At 46.2% G+C, this 17152-nt stretch overlaps 1 protein-coding gene across 2 annotated transcripts in view; it reads right to left on the minus strand.

The window, feature by feature from the left end:
- The window catches only part of OCA2 (OCA2 melanosomal transmembrane protein), a 1377074-nt gene that overhangs the window by 715012 nt on the left and 644910 nt on the right, over window positions 1-17152 (minus strand). For both annotated transcript variants that reach the window (XM_069636602.1, XM_069636601.1), the window contains one exon: window positions 2208-2273. In XM_069636602.1, the coding sequence (XP_069492703.1) occupies window positions 2208-2273 (66 nt within the window). The remainder of the gene's footprint in view (window positions 1-2207; window positions 2274-17152) is intronic.

Below are 17152 nucleotides of genomic sequence, written 5' to 3' on the forward strand. Positions count from 1 at the left end.
CCTGATCTATCCTCCAGGCCTGAAAACAAATGAGAAACGTTTTGAGAATGCAACGGTCGTAGTGTCATTTTAACTATGCATCATGGTGGTTTCTAGCTTTTTTACACGTCTACACTATGCAGGAACTTAACGAATAGGAATTGGGATACGCAAAAAAACAATCCAAAATCACAAATATTAAAGTAGCAATAACTTCACAGACAGGGATGGGCTGGAAGAACCTTGTCTGCGATTGCTATGGCTCTGGAAGTGTTGGATCAGAAACCTTCCACTAACACATTTGGTATTCTTAACATGAATTCCAAGATCATCACTGCTGGCCTTCCACCATTTAAAGTATGTGTTGCGTAAAATGCATTTTTTTGCTGCACGAAAAAGTTGGAAAAATATTCTTCAATTCTGTACCTGAATTGTGTATTTTTTGGTAACACAACATTTGTATATTAATTGGAAGGTAATGTGGGGGGAATGGCAGGTTACCACAGGTTCACATAATGTCACAAACCTGTCGTTCATAAATTCTGGAGCCCGAGCAACCCTGCGAGGGTGACAGGAAGGCATGAAAACCACAGTGGTAGCAGGGTTTCATATTGTCCACTATCAAAAAATCCCTAAAATGATGTCACAGCAAAACGGGATTCCCGCCACAGGTCCATAACTACTCATAGCACATATATGTGATCCTGAACTCAGACATTACATTTTGTATATGTAATGTAGATCATATTTGAGACGTGCAATCTATAAGATATAGCCCACATGCTATCTCCTGAGTGTGACTAAGTCATAATACATGGCACACACGTAGATATCACATATGCATTTGACAGAAGGAGCCAACTTCAGTGATCAGCCCCCTCATGAAGCCGCACGCCTGCCTCTGCGCTCTCAGAGTCTTGTACTGGTAGCTTTGAAATCTGGCTCAAAACGTACAGGGAACGGCGTACCCTTAGGCCGTCCCTGCCTGATTCCTACCCCCCCAAAAAAATTCAGAGGTAGTGGAGCATCAAACTTTTAGAAACAAAACTTTTATACAGTGCTACATTCCTCCCCTGCTAGGTTTTTATACGCGCTATTACTCAATTGAACAGCCTCTGGTGCATGACCCGCTGAGATGGCCCTGCTCTGATTTGTAGCCATGACTTGGCTGCACACAGATATGCAAGAAGAGCGCTTAACTCACCGATTAATCTAACAAATCAGTAAAAACATGTGCGCTGCAACTGATCTATTTTTAAAACATTTTTTATTGTGCATTCAGTTAAGGTACAAAACATTAAGCACGTCTTTATCACATTAAAAAGAAAATAAATCATTATTCACCTTTGAATAAAAACAAATATATAACAGAACTGGTACAACATAAATATTGATAGATGCATTTGTTTACAATAAATGATAATTGATTTATTTATTAGCATTTATAAAGCGTGCAACAGCCCTTGGGCATCGTGATAACACAGAGAACTGTAATCTATAGCAAGGGCCAGTATGCCCAAAACGGCTATAATCAACATCATGAGTTTCCCAAGAAGGTTCCTTCCCTTCCACTGAGGACCACGGCACCTGAATAATCCGAGGTGTTGCCCAGTTGGATTGCTTCCTCTGCAGGAGCAGTGGGGCTGGCATTTCTTCACTAAGGACGAGGCCTACACTGGTGCGGCCGTGACTATCGGAATCAAGCTGCTCTGGCTGCATGTGAAGGGGGCTGTGCCGCACAAGCTCTGCAGGGCAGTTTTCATTAGGTGTAGGGTGCAAATGCTCAGGCAACAGCTGGTGCAGAAAAGCAGACAGCCGGCTGCCAAGATCCCATTGCACCCTCGAGTTTCAGCTGTGAAAATGCCGGTATTGCTGGATTGAAGGCAGACTGGTGCCAGTCTGACAAAAGTGTCTCCCATACCCACTCTAACTCCTGGCAGACAGGGGTGCGCTCATTCCTTGTTACCCACGCCACCAGTACCAATCCAATAGTGTTGCTCTAATAGGTACAACAGTAATGTCCCAACAACATGTACGTTACACCGCATCACAGTAAAAGGACCACCCTTCCCATGATGCGTGCTGGCCGGTCGAGCAGGTCATGAAAAACCACACGGTGCAAGATTTTTTTCTCCCACGCAGTCCGTTCCATGACTCACCCCCACACATCCGGGCATTCATACAACTGGAGTGCCAGCCTTTCAAAACATGCAAATGATTGTAATTACCATTCCAAACAACAGGGCAAGGGTTTCATAATCGATCCACTCGACTACTTTTACCAGGCTCGGCCTCTGCAATTAGAAAAACACAGTCTTAATAGCGTGCAGGTGCCTTAACTGAAACAAAGTGATTCGCGGCTAGCACACACACTCTTTGCACTGCTGATTGATGTAAATATAGTATGCATATTAATTTAATTCAAACACATTACAATATTTCAGCAATGATGCCAAGCTAAGCAACAGGAGCTGACTTGCCGGTCTTTACAAGAGAGAACAAATCTCTGTTTGCCGGTTGGGCGTCCATTTTGTTTTCTCTGAAATGCTCAATTAGGTCTTCAGTTCAGCTTACACTTTCTGAAATTAGAAATTGGACATCAATCCCCAATAGTTTCATGGGAAATGCAAAAATCCCCAAAATCACCTGGTCACATTTTCTAAAGGTCTTTGTCGTGGATAACTTACATAGGAAGGCATCGGCAGCTATTTCAATTTCCAAATGCTGTCCTTCCTGCTAGGACACCATAGCAGGGAGATGGCATATTGTCAGCTAGGTATTTTGTTTTCCTTTTTAGGGAGTTGTGAGGCGATGGGGGAGGGAACTGGGCACCTCTTTGCAAGTTTGGCAGTATTTCCAGTGGCAACATCGAACTCGTTTCATTTCCACCACTCGCAATCCCGATAAAACCCGATTACGAGTATAAGATTGGGACTTTTGACCCCCATTCCTGGAGTTCATTGGGAATTTCTAATTTGTATCGCGATTGGGAATACTGCCTACGGTAAATCCTAAACATTTTGGCAGTCATTTGAAGTAAAAAAAAAACACAAATAAGTGCTGGAGGTATTTCTTCCAATTTACTCCCAAATTCAAATTTGTCAGTGCAGTAAATTAGCGATAAAGTGGCAGTATTCAAATCATCACAACTTTACTGCCATTTTCCAACACTCCCAAACTCATAATGGTGCCCATTATATGTTTTATGCGGTCTATAGTCCACCATACCATCACTGTGCACCTTGTGCAATGCTGATCCATAAGGGACAGTGCAGGAGTTAGAAAAAAGGGGGCGGGGGCACCCTACACAACAAAATTATAGACCGGTAGCTTTCAACTATGGGGTGCATTTCACCTCAGAGTTACCAAGTGACCGAGAGCCTGAGCTTCTTGTTTACCAGATGTCACTCAGAGCCCCTCAGTGGAAAATATCCCTGCAGTTGAAATCTACCCATCTATACATTTATATATTACCATCAACTGCGCTGTGTCAGCATTTATCCTACTTGTAACAACTGGATTTGACATTTTTCATCCCTGCGCTGTGTCTGCATTTAACCTACCTGTAACTACTGGATTTGACTCACTAAGCCCTGCGCTGTACTTGCAAACTTACTGTGCTGGAACATGCTTACTGGTACATCGGATGTAGCCTCCCCGTACCTTGAGGCGTGGCTTTTCCAGATTGTGCACCCTTACCAATTTTGTCCATTATGCTTACCTGTACACCTGATGCAGCCCCCGAACCATGAGGTGTAGCTTTTCCATATTGTGCACCCCTACTAATTTTGTCTGTTATGCTTATCCGTGCACCTGATGCAGTCCCCGTACCATGAGGCGTGGCTTTTCCAGATTGTGCACCCTTACCAATTTTGTACGTTATGATTACCTGTACACCGGATGTAGCCCCCGAACCATGAGGTGTAGCTTTTCCATATTGTGCACACCTAGCAATTTTGTCTGTTATGCTTACCCGTGCACCTGATGCAGTCCCCGTACCATGAGGCGTGGCTTTTCCAGATTGTGCACCCTTACCAATTTTGTCAGTTATGACTACCTGCCTGTACACCTGATGTAGCCCCCGTACCATGAAGTGTGGCTTTTACATATTGTGCATCCCTACCAATTTTGTCTGTTATTTCTACCTGTACACATGAAATAGCCCCCCCACCATGAGGTGTGGCTTTTCCATATTGTGCACACCTAGCAATTTTGTCTGTTATGCTTACCCGTGCACCTGATGCAGTCCCCGTACCATGAGGCTTGGCTTTTCCAGATTGTGCACCCTTACCAATTTTGTCAGTTATGACTACCTGCCTGTCCACCCGATGTAGCCCCCTACCATGAAGTGTGGCTTTTACATATTGTGCATCCCTACCAATTTTGTCTGTTATTTCTACCTGTACACATGAAATAGTGAAATAGCCCCCCCCACCATGAGGTGTGGCTTTTCCAGATTGTGCACCCTTACCAATTTTGTCGGTTATGCTTACACGCACACCTGATGCAGCCTCCGTACCATGAGGTGTGGCTCTGCCAGAGTATGCTTTCAAGATAAATCAGTACGCTGTAACCATAAGCGTGGTTCTTAGAATGTCTCTTCGCACTTACTGAAACTACCGCATATATACCCAAGGGTGTTGGACGCTGCTATAAATGCTAAAATAAAATGAAAAATAAATAAATAAATACCTGTAGCTTAAATGGGACCAAAACCCTGCCGGAATACCTACAGCCACTAGATAACTCAATATAATCTGACACTCAGATTTCAAGGTGGCAGAACCTGACTGGTAACGGGGTAGGGTCAATTGACCTGGAACATGACAGGTCTGCACAAATAAGTTACTGATGATGTAAATCAACACCACATCCAAAGCTTAGACTGCCACGGACTCCTTCCCGCTACCCCTCAAGCACTCCTTTGAGTACCCTCTCCTCAAAAAGCCTTCTGCCGACCCCTCATGCCCAACTAAACACCGCCCTATCGCCATTAACCCCTTCCTGGGCAAACTCTTGGAGAAGCTGATCATCTCCCGGCTGATCCACCATACTGAATCTGTTGGTTGTCTTCACGACCACCAGTCTGGCTTCAGAGCAGCCAGAGGCACGGAAACTGCACTTCTGAACACCCGTGAAGACTTGCTCTCAAACCACGATTCCAAATCTCCTTCCGTTCTCATCCTTCTTGACCTTTCCTCTGCCTTTGATACGATCAATCATGCCAACCTAATAAAATTATGATAGCCTTGGCACAGACCTGGCATTTGACTGTTCAACCACCTTCTTCTCTGACCGACCATCCCCGGGTCAACTGGGCCCTTTTCTCTCCTCCATCACACTCCATCTGCAGCACCCCTCAGGGCTCTATCCTCTTGCCGTGGCTCTTCAACATTTACATTGCCTCTCTTGCCCATTTCATCTCCGCCTTCTTTCCTCACTTTCAGTGTTATGCAGACGACACACAGCTCTCCTTCAAGCTTCCCTCGGCTGCCTAGTCTTCTTCCTGTCTCATTCCCGACTGTCTGACTTCTATTTAGGCATGGTGTGCGGCTAACTATCTCAGCCTTAATGCCAGTAAAACAGTGATCCTTCTCATTGGGACCCAAGCTCCCCCCTTTCCTCCTTCTTTCTGGCCGCCATTCATGGGCCCCCTCAACTCAACCTCTTGTGAGGCAAAAAACCTGGTGTCATCTTCAACTCCTTCTCTCATCACATCACAAACCTTGCCAATAAGGCCCACCTTCAGCTGCACCTCCTCAAAGGCATTCTTCCTATCCTCACCGGCCCCCGGAAACTCAATGTCTACACAGCTCTGGTCCTCTCAAGGCAGGACTACTGCAACAATCTCTTCCTCAATCTGCCTAATTCCTCCCTTTGCCCCCTTCAACTAATCCAGAATAGGACTGCAAGACTCATCCGTGGCTTCAAGCCCAGGGTCCGCATCACTCCAGCCCTAAAATCTCTCCACTGGCTCCTGGCTGTTGCGTGGATCAAGTCCAAGACCCTCTGCATCACCCACAAGGCTTCTGGGGCCCCGCTACATCAAATCTTCGCCCCCTAAATACCTCCCGGCTGGAGTCGTTTGGTCTTCTAGCTCCAATCCTCTTCAGATCAGATATTTTTCCAAGCAGAGTGTGTGCGTCTGAGGGGATAGATCTATCTTTTCAGCAGGAGTCTCCCTCTGGAATGGCCTCCATGCCCCTCAGAGGCTGGAGCCCAATCTCCTTAAGTTCCAGAAGCTCCTCAAGACCCCTCCTTTTCTCTTCTTTCTTCCCTCTCCCCCTCTCATGCTAATGTCCCACTCGGCCGCATTGTGAATGGCTGCCTGGTTTCCTTCTGATTCATACAGGGCACCATGCCCTCCTTGCCCAGTCTACCCCAGCACCTCAGTCTCCTCTGACACCCCCCCAAACCTGCACTTTCCCTACCGGGCTCCTTCCCCCAGTACTAGACTGGCAGGGCCTGCACCCCTATTGAGCCCATCCGGCCCGTCATCGCACTTAGCATGTGGTCCTTCATTCCCTGCACTCTCTGCGTTCCCCTAATACTTGCTCACCTGACCTCCCCTTTGCACTTGCCTAGCCCAGAGGCCCTCTTTCTCTCCTACCCAGCACTTGCATGCTCTCCACTCAGACTTGTCCTTCCTTTCCCTCCTCAGCATTAGCGCTTTCTGCTGTGACTGGCACTCCCCCCCACAACCTACCCACTCCCCTGCACATCTTGTTATTGCACTTGCACAAACCGAATGACAAGGTCTAGTAGGACTGTGTCTTGTTATTCTTTATCCCTGCGTCCACCCCTCTTTTGTTGTGCCTTGAAACACCATTTGCTGTGTATCTGCATTAAATAAAATAAATAAAAAAAGTTCTAAGTGGCCAATTGGGTAGACAGGCTAGAGGACTTGTGGGGGAAATTGTCCCAGTTTGTGAGCTTGGCCCAATAGATGCGGTTAGCGTGGCTTATGGTGGCATTGGGGGTCATTATGACCCTGGCGGTAGCCGTGCCAGTTAATATCGGCACGGCTACCGTCGGAGTCATTCTTTTTCCGCAGCCCGGGAATGGGCAATTACTGGGGCATTACAGTAATTAAATTACTCCCCATACCCATTTGAGTCCCATTGGACTCAATGAGAATGGGGAAGACGGATGCATTGGCACCATTCCTGAATGGTGCCGTGAATCCGTCAAGGTCTGAGAGCGGGTGCCGTTCCGCCCGGCAGGTCGGATCTGGCGGGCGGAAAGGCCCCCGCTGGCAGACCTCGTTTGCTGGTCCGGTAACAACGGTGCCAGTAGCTTACCGGCAAACTTGTAATGAGGCCCATTTTCTCATCTCTTGCCTTCAGACACTAATAGTATACTGTAGCTCCCATAAATGCCAACATTAAAAACTAAATATCCAGTTTAATTTTTAAAATTCTATAATCCAATATTAATTCTTACAGCTCATGCAATTTCCTACTAAGCACAAATCATATAGAAAACTACTCAATAATGTTGCATTCCCACTATTCAATGTAGTTCTATATACACAACAATATCCTGCATGTTGACCATACTGCACGGTAGCAGTGACTTCAAGCTAGCACCTTTCTTGTGCTGCAAGTGAACACTCTAATCTCCCAAGCCATAAATCAATAGCCTGTGTCATGTGAACAGTGCTAAACTAAAATACCATCTCCCTACACAGTACACACAACATTAAAAAGTAATCTTATGACAAATACTTACCCGCCAGCATGTATGCTGCACCCACCACAAACGTGGACCAGAACAAGCTAAACATGCTAGGGGCTGAGGTTCGAAAGAAGTGGGAATAGGTGTGCCACGATCAACACAAAGGTGGATCTTTATCACGTGCACTTGCACCACTAGCCCAAAGGAGCACTCCACCGGACAAAAAAGTGGACCAGCTTCAGAGAAGGCAGCACAGTCAATGGTATAGGCCACTGGTGCAAACATTATGGATAAAAGAAGCACACATTAGCACTGTGGTAAACTGACATTCGTTTAGATGGCCTGGAACCTATTAAAGGATCCAGGAGCCAACACTAGAGTGATTCCAACTGCTGTGTCACCGACTGCTTGCCATCTGGCAGGGGTGAAAGCCTGGCTTTTTAAAAAGTGTATGACTTAATAAAGTGACGCAGATAATTCCATCTCTCAAAGGATAATCTGCTGATCAAATTCCCCTTTCATAAGAAGTATGTTGCTGACCTGAAACTCCTGTTCTTCAGCATTGGTATCTGTCATTGATTTACATGCTTTGAATATTCCCGGTCGTTCAGCTGGGAACCCTCGGTAACTGTATTATCACATTTTCGCTATAAAAAAAAATCTTCACTCTAGTAGCCCATCAGTGTCCTTTTGGGTGAATTCAGCCCCAATCAATGGGGCGTTGAGTATCAGGCTCCACCCAGGATGCCCTCTTCAGATTCTAACACTGGAGTGGTCACTTGTATATTAGCTTTTAAATCCTCAGGGTGCAAGGTAGGAGCATGTGAATCCATGAAAGACCAATGATGCAGAACTAGAATTACAGGTAAGCAACATACTCCTTCTCCAGCATTGGATATTTCATGGATTCACATACTTTGAATAGAATAAATAGCAGTAACGCACATTAAGGTGGAGCAGGGGAGAAAAACTCCACTCAAGTAGAGCATACTCCTGGAATTCTCACCTTACTGAAACAGGCGTTGTAGCACTGCTCTTCCCACTCTTCCTTCACTGTGTATCTGACCTTCCAGGCAGTAGTGCTTGACTAAGGTCTGCGTTAATGCCCAAGTAGATTTGCTTTAGATGGATATGTGTGAAACAGTCCCTTCATAAAGTGTTTAACTATCCTTGAGCCATACAGTGGAGGCCTGTCTTCGCTCAGGTTGTATCTAGAAATTTACGCTAGGTGCACCTTTATAAATGAAAGGCCTTCCTTCACCAGTTTGAGTAAGTAAGGCAGTAGACCCTGGGGTACAATTCCTACTGGATTGTGATGTTCCTGTGCACACCAAGCACAGAAACATCTCCACTTATACTTGCAGGATACATTTGTTGTTGCTCTTCTAGACGCATTCAGGATGTCTCTGCATTCCTGTGGCATACGTACATGGCCAAATTCAATGTGATCAGGAGCCATGCACTGAGGTTCAGTGGGCCTGGGTTGTGGTGGAGGACCTGCTCCTGACACTGCGAGAGCAGGTCTGGCGCTGATCCCAGCAGTATGGGAGATTCTTGCGTTAGATGTAGAAGGTCTGAGTACCAAGCCTGCCTGGTCCACGCCGGTGCTACGAGGGTGATCTTGCAGTGGTACATCGCAAACATCTCCAGCCCCTTGGGTCTCCCAGGGAGTTTGCTTGGGAATATCGGCTGGCAAACTTTGGACACTTTCTGTTTTCCTCTGTGTGAACAGTTCTGTCAGGGGGATTCCACCCGTTTGAATACTCTTGTCACTTGTTTGTTTGCAAACTGCCATTTGTGGCATTGGCTTGTAGTGCTGCTGAGCCAGTCTGTGGCATCTCATTCGGTCTGCCGAGCACGTGAAAGGCTTGTAGTGATATCTGATTCTGGATCACCCAGTGCCGCAGAGCCTGCGCTTCCTTCAAGAGCGTTCTAGAACAAGTTCCTCCTTCTTTCCATATGTAATACACAGTGGTGGTGTTGTCCATCAACACCTTCACCAATTTGCCTTTGAGTACTGGCTGGAAAGAGCGTAATGCCTGGAATGCTGCCATTAGCTCCAGCACGTTTATATGCATTTGTTCCTCCTCCACGCTCCATTGGCCCTTGGTGGACAAGTTTCCTACATGCGCTCCACATCCTTTCAGTGACCTTTCCATTATCAGGGTTTGTTGGAACTGCTTTTCATGCAAAGGCATCCCTTTTGTAATACGCCGTGGATCGTTTCACCATTGCAACTGGACCACCAGCTGTTCCGTAACATCTAGTTTGGTGTTCAACGCACCAGTTATTTGTGCCCACTGGTCCGCTAGAAATTCTTGCAGTGGCCTCATATGGAGGTGGCAGTAAGGGTTGAGGGAAAGGCATGATGCCACTGCGGAGTAGCTTCATGTATTATCTGAGTGAAAGCAACCTCCCTTGTTTGATTATTGAGGTAGCTGGTGGGATGGACTCCGCTCTGTCTTGCGATGGGTGAACCAAGCCTTTGTTGGTGCTGAACTGTGCCCCCAGGAAAACCAAGTTGTTTGAGGGCTTCAAGCATTACTTATTGTAGTTTATGGTGAAGCCAAGCCACCTGAGCGTGGCTGTGGTTTGTTGAATAGTCCATTCTGCTTCTTGCTGTGTGCTCGCTCTTATAAGCCAATTGTCAAGGTATGGATAAATATGCAATCCTTTCGTCCTTAGGTATGCTGCTACATGGGCCAGGCACTTTGTGAACGTCCTTGGATCCGATCTCAGTCCAAAGGGGGGGACTTTAACCAATAATGCTCTTGCCCACTATGAACCTGAGAAACCTCCAGTGCGCTCTGTGGATTGGCACATGGAAGTAGGATTCCTTGAGGTCTAAAGAAGCCATGAAGTCGGCTTTTTGCACCGCTTTGATGACGTCTGCCAGCGTTAGCATTTTGATTTTGTGTTTCTTTATTGAGTCGTTGAGACCTCAAAGGTCTAAAATGGGTTGCCATGTTTTGTCAGGTTTCCTTACTACGAAGACATGGAATAAGTCCCCCATCCCCTTTTCTTTTGTTGGCACTCTCTGAACTGCTTGCTTTATGAGCATTTTGTTGACTTCTTGAATACTGAGGTGTGCATGTGGCTGCTCCCCTGGTGGGGATAGAGGCTGAGTCTTTCTGAAGTTAGGGTATGTGCTTTTTGTATGATGTCCAAGGACCAATTGTCTGAGGTTATTGTTTTCCACTGATAGCGGTAGTGTGCTAGATTGCCTCCCACATTTTGTGGATGTATGGAGGCTGGACTGGGAGTAGGCCTGTTTTTAATGTCTACCCTTTCAAAGGGGGTTTTCCGTGCACCTCCTTGACTGGGGTTTATGTCTCTGGTCTTATATGGATAGTATTTCCTATACCCTTGTGTATAGTACGGCCCTCGCTAATATTGTAGCCCTCATTCGGTCGTCGACGAGGAATGCCCTGAAGCACATCGAAAGGGCCGAAAGAGTTTTGTTTGCAATGAGGTAAGTGATTTTGCAGTGTATATTTCCACTTTGAGTGCTTTTAAAGCCTCGTCAATCTTAGACCCGAAGAGTTTGTCACCTTCGAATGGCATGTTACTCAGTTGTGTACCTCTGGTCTAAAGTCTGTACACTTTAGCAAGGCCTGTCTTCTTAAGACCGTGCCATTTCTTATTTGTTTGAAGCCCATCTCTGTAATATTGACAGCCATACTGAAGGCATGGTTAGGTGCCTCCTTCCCCTCATTGAGGATTGCAAGTGCTTTCTTGCATTTGTCCTCCGGTAGATCTCGTCATGATCGCCAGTGAGTTAGCAGCCTTCACAATAGTCGCTCCCGTTGTCAATATTTTCCACCCTAAAGCATCAATGTTCCCACTGTCGTTGTCTGGAGGGAAAGAGCACTTGGAACCTTGCAAGCTGATTTTCCTCCCAGCCACAGCTGACACTACTGACTCAGGCGTAAGCTATTTAGACAAATTATTGGGAGCCCTATACTTCATTTCTAATCTTACTTTGAGAGCTGGCTCAGAGAATATTTTACCCTTCCTCCCAGATATGATCTACAATGGGTATAGATATCACTCACTTATGCCTCTTCTGCATCAGTCAACTAGAAAGCAGTCTTTCTTCTTGGACCTGGAACAATGTCCTCATCCTGCGTGTCCCAGTCGTTCCGTGGCGGTGAATGAGAGGTGGTGGTGGTGGTGGTGGAAGGCATGTCCACATCCCCATCTATATCAGTAGTCTGCAGCTCTCCTTCTTCCTGCTCATATGCCTAGGGAACCATGCCATGCGACTGCCGTGGCAATGCTTGAGGGAGTTCTATTGGGAGCGTGACAACAGATGCCACCCTATTGATGGTCCTGGAGCTGGGGAGCCTTTCCCTATGGGCATCCTTGACCTCTGCCCTAGACAGTCCCCTGGGGAATGGGAATTCAGAAGTGAGGGATTACCATTTTTGCACAGAGAGCACGATCTTCTATCATGAGAGCTCTCTCTCGAGAGGCTGTATCCATCCACTGTTCCCCAGAGTGTTTCTTGTACCAGTCCGGTGCTTCCCCTGTCGGGCCCGGTTCTTCCCTGGCTTTATCATGTGTTTTCGGTAGTTTTTCATCTAGCTGACTCACTAGTGATTACAGCGATGCAGGCATTTTTAGTGATAGCAACATTTGTGCATTAGGCTACGTTGGTGGTGAGATTGTAGACCCTGACCTTGGAGGTGGTGGTGATATTGGTGGTGGAGGGTCCGGGTCGTTGTCAGAGAAAACTGGTGAGAACCTCTCCTCAAACTCAAAATCGATGTGGTGTTCTAGGATGTACTCTGGTAATATGGAAGATACCTGAGATAGTGACAGGCTTATTGGTGCTTGGCTTTTCTCCCGTTGAGGAATAGATGGCAATGGAATCTTAATAACTATTGGTTGCTCTTTGGATTTTTGCAACCCCTCTTGAGATCCTGAGCCCTACACATGCTGGATCCTGCTCTTACTTTTTCTGGTCTCCGCCCTGTTTTCTTGCGGTTCCATACTTAGTCAGTCGACGGCGGGCTTGCATGTTTTATTGGAGGTTTGTCTGCTGTTTTGGACACCTCCATGGACAGTGTAATCTTCAGGGTTGTTTTCACCTGAGGTTTGTCAGCCTTTTTGGGCCCTCCCATGGCCGGTACAGTCTTCGTCGATGCTGTCATGGACTTTTCCACGACCAGTGTCGTTAACTGCCTCAAAGACATGGCCCGTGTTGATTATTTCGTCTGCGGTGTCAGTGCCTGCGGTTTCAACGATGGAGCCGGCATTGACGGTTTAGTGGACCGTTTCATTAGCGGAATCGATGTTGACAGCCTCGTGGACGGTTTAGTTGGCAAGGACGGTGTTGACAGTTTTGTAGACAGAGGCATCTCTTTCGTCGACAGGGGCCCGTTCCTGATGACAAAGGCCTTTCTTGTCTTTGCCGTCAACAGCAAATGCGCCTTCAATGTGGCACCACTCATGCGCCCCCTCCCGACAATGCTTCCGACAAGGGTGTCATCGACGAGCAAACTTTTTTTGCAGGCAAATCTTATTTCACTGTCTTGCGGATTCTAGAACCAGAAGGCAGTCTCTCTTCTGATTTACACCTTTTATGAAGTAGAAGCCTCTCTGAGCCCCTGATGGTCATACTTTTTGTTGATTCAAACTCATAGGGAGGATATTTACCTTCAATTAGTCAGCAGATGAGACATCTATGATGGTCTCTCAGTGTTTTATCACTGAAAGTGAGGATAATGTCACACTTCTCCGGTATATGATTTGGGTATAGACAATAAATGCACTCGGAGTGCTCATTCCCCTCAAACATTTTTAAACCCACCGGGTGTTACAGGGCTTAAAAATAGATTTCTTGTATTTAGTCTCCATTGTACCCTTCCCACTTATCTGTTATTGAGAAAAGCAAGGGCAACGAAATTCCAGATGATAAAGTTCTTTTCAATTGAAGATTTTCCAAACTAGCAACTTTCTCACTTGGAGAATGAGGTTACAGGACTCCTCAGCATGACATGCGGTTCGAATCTGAAGAGGGACTTCTGGGTGGAGCCTGATACTCAACGTCCCATTGGTTGGGGCTGAATGCAGGACACGGATGGGCTACTAAAGTGAAGAAAGGTTTTATAAAGGAAATGTAATAAGGTTACAGAGGATTCCCAGCCTGACGATGGGGAATATTCAAAGCATGTGAATCCATGGAAGAGCCAATGCTGGAGAAACTCTATGCCAAAAGCAGTGTGTATTGGTGTCCTGCTGCATCAGTATACTGAGTTGCAGCACCTGCTCTATTAGTGACAGCGAGCTGGTTCAGTGGTCACAGTTTCCCATTTGACTGCTGCAGCAACAGCCATGTCCCAGCGGCGTAGAAGCTGCATTTAGAATGTGCCCCCTGTACCAAAAACCTGATGAGCATAACCCAGGATGGTGCAGGATAAACTAAAATAAATCTATGTCCGAGTTAAGGCATGATGCCTGGCACTACCATTGACCATTGCGGCCACATCCAATTTGATATCACACATTTATCAGCTCCTGTGAGTCAGCTCAGCTGTGGAAGGTGATGTGTATTTCAGCCAGATGGGGGGAGTCTGCCAAATGACAGGAAATTAACCTGCATGGCCATGCCTCTTCTATGATCGCTTTGTAAGGGTAACGTCCTCTGCCAGAGACCGCTGCCTGCCAGGCACAGCCGCCCACCATGCAGCTACCCTGGGCCTAGGCATCAAAGGAGCACACCCATACAAAGGGAGAAGCCTCACACCAGGGTGCTTCATTTCTAAAGGCCTTTGATCCTAGTGAGAAGGGGGGGCATGGTTAGAGCAGTCAGGAGGACTATGCACATTGGAAGGAGATGTCCACCATTTTGTTTCGCTATGCCTCTCCTTGTTGTTCTCTCCACTGCCTCTAGAGCAACGCACTCTAGGTGTGATGCCTGAAGGGCAAAGTCTGCTTCTTTCAACAACAGTGATTGGACTGCCAAGGCAGGCTAGCTTTAGTCCCATCACCTGTGGACATTTACCTTTAAAAAAAAAGGGTCTTCCACCACTTCTTTGATTCACACTGGAACACCAGAGAAGGATTTACTGAACCTCTTTTGTGAGAGGTATACTTTCCAAGGCCCTCAACCTCTGAGGTGAAGAACCAGGGCGAGTCTTGCCCCTACCCACTCCCAGGGTACACTGGGGGAGGGTAACACTTGTTGCTGGCCAGGATCTACCATTCTACAGCAGAATCTCCCAGGGCTGGGAGCGCAGACCCTGAAAGAAATAACCCAGTCCTCTGGCTCTTGAATTGGGTCTCTCAGCAGCTGGAGGACCAGATCTACTATGGTTCCCTGTTTCCCAGCCTGGAAACCAGTGAACTCAACGCCACTGACGCCAAGGGATCCCGATGGTGCTACTTTCTGGCACTCCTGAGGACCTTCAACCAATTGCTTGCACATTGAGCCGGCACAATGCTACACCATACCCTTGCTGAGCCCATCACCTGCTAGGCTCGAATCAACTGATCAACACCAGAGCCAGACTCTAAACGTTATAGTCACTTGCTGACTCCAACCAGGGTTTATGCCACAACTCAACCTACCCCTTAAAACTGCTGCTTTGCCAAACCGCACTTTGGAGCAACAGGATCACCATTTCGACCAGCAGCTCTCGCCAACTGGAACCGGTGGAGTGTCAAGCATCGGCAATTCCTGGCAGTTACAACCTGACTCGTCAAAGAGATCCTGGAGAATGCCAAGGTCCTGCATTGCCAAAAGTTGACTTAGAAATGCACAGAGCTACATCATTTGGACAAGCTTGGTGCACACTTACTGATGGGGCCCACACAATCTACCATGTCCAAACTGAGCTTGATCCGCTGACATCACTGTTCGAAGCTGGGTTCGACATAGTTGATCCACCAAAGACCAGAAACAAGGTACTGTCATCCAATAATTACCTTCCCCTTAGTCCATTTAGGCACCGGAGACCGGCTAGGTCAACTTTGCAACATTTTTCACCCACCCATTTCCTTTTTATGGTTAATAATGTATCCATCCCCCCTAAATTCATACTCCAAGTGTTACATTCTTCGGTCTGTTGCATATTCTCTTTTTGTTCCACGGGGGCAGGTTTCTATCAGAGTTTTCTAGATAGTTTTATTGCTTATGGTGTGTTTGATTAAAGCATATATCTTTAATGGAACCTTGACTGGACATTCCCTTTATTCAGGACTGTATTACTGTGTTTGGGTCACTACTGGATCACATTCACACCCCTCTTAAGAGCATAGCCTTACTTCTCCCACGTTACCGCAAAAGGCGAAGGAAGTATATCTCTTAACTTGGCCTGTTTTACCTTTATGATTGTGTTGGCTCTTGGTTTGTAGAAGTTTGCGGGTTGAGTGGGCATTTTCTCCACTACTCATCCACTTCGCCACAGTCCCAAAACCATGCCTGTTGAAAACATAGGTCTAGACTGGGCAACTCAGTTGCTGCGAGGAAGATGTACAGCAAGAAATGTTTATTTTAATACTAAATCATTGTGGTGAATCAGACTATTGTGAACTTACTCCCTCAAAGTAACAACACCTCATCTACAAATCTATCCATGATCTTAACCCATTTACCTCGCAGACTGAATCTCTCCTCTCCCCCTCGAACTATGCCATCCTCCTCTGTCCATAAACTTCCTATATGTCACACTACTTGTACCTCTTCCTGCTTCTTCTCTAACTTGCCCCTCTCCAGACAGTGGAATTGTTTAAGACCAGACTTAAACGCCATCTTATTTGTTGTTGGTCTCTTTAGGCCACCCCATCATCAACTAGTCATAAATCAGACATCCGTCCCTATTGTAAAATAACCCTACATGGACTGTCTCTTATCTAATGATATTTTGAACATTCAAACATTACAAATAACAAACTCAACTTTCCTCTGAGCTTCGTTGTGTAGAAATCAAATGTCAAACAAAAAGCATGTGAGCACAGCAAAGTAGTTTGATAGGTCCAGACCAGAAACATGAACTACTGGCAAATTGGGAGTTCCTGTATCTACAAACACTGCAGTTTAAAATAAAACAATTCCCACCATGCAACATTTCTGAATACAGGTTCCACATCTGCTATAAGACTGCTAACTTCTATATAGAAAGATATCCACTTCAAACCAATGCAATCATAGAATATTCCATTGCCAGAGATTCAGGCGGATAACATAGGGCTTTAGTGTCCACACACCATCAGCACTGGGTGCCGATGTACCATCAACCTTCATCAGATTGGGCCCTAACTTTTCATGATCTCATCTAGATCTGCTTGATGACCAGGCAGCGCTTGGGACAGTGAAAGTAAATGGGAAGCAGGAAGTGGGCTGGCAGCTGTATCGTCAATGGGAACTTTCTGAGAATGGGTGCAAATTTATTTTAGCTGCCCAAATGATTCCAAAGCAAGATGAAATGTATGTTTCAAATTACATTTTGTATGAATGTTAATTGACTTTTTAAAGAGTTTCTCAATTAGG

This window comes from Ambystoma mexicanum, chromosome 7p (assembly GCF_040938575.1).
Source record: "Ambystoma mexicanum isolate Mex_15411 chromosome 7p, UKY_AmexF1_1, whole genome shotgun sequence".
Lineage (NCBI taxonomy): Eukaryota > Metazoa > Chordata > Amphibia > Caudata > Ambystomatidae > Ambystoma > Ambystoma mexicanum.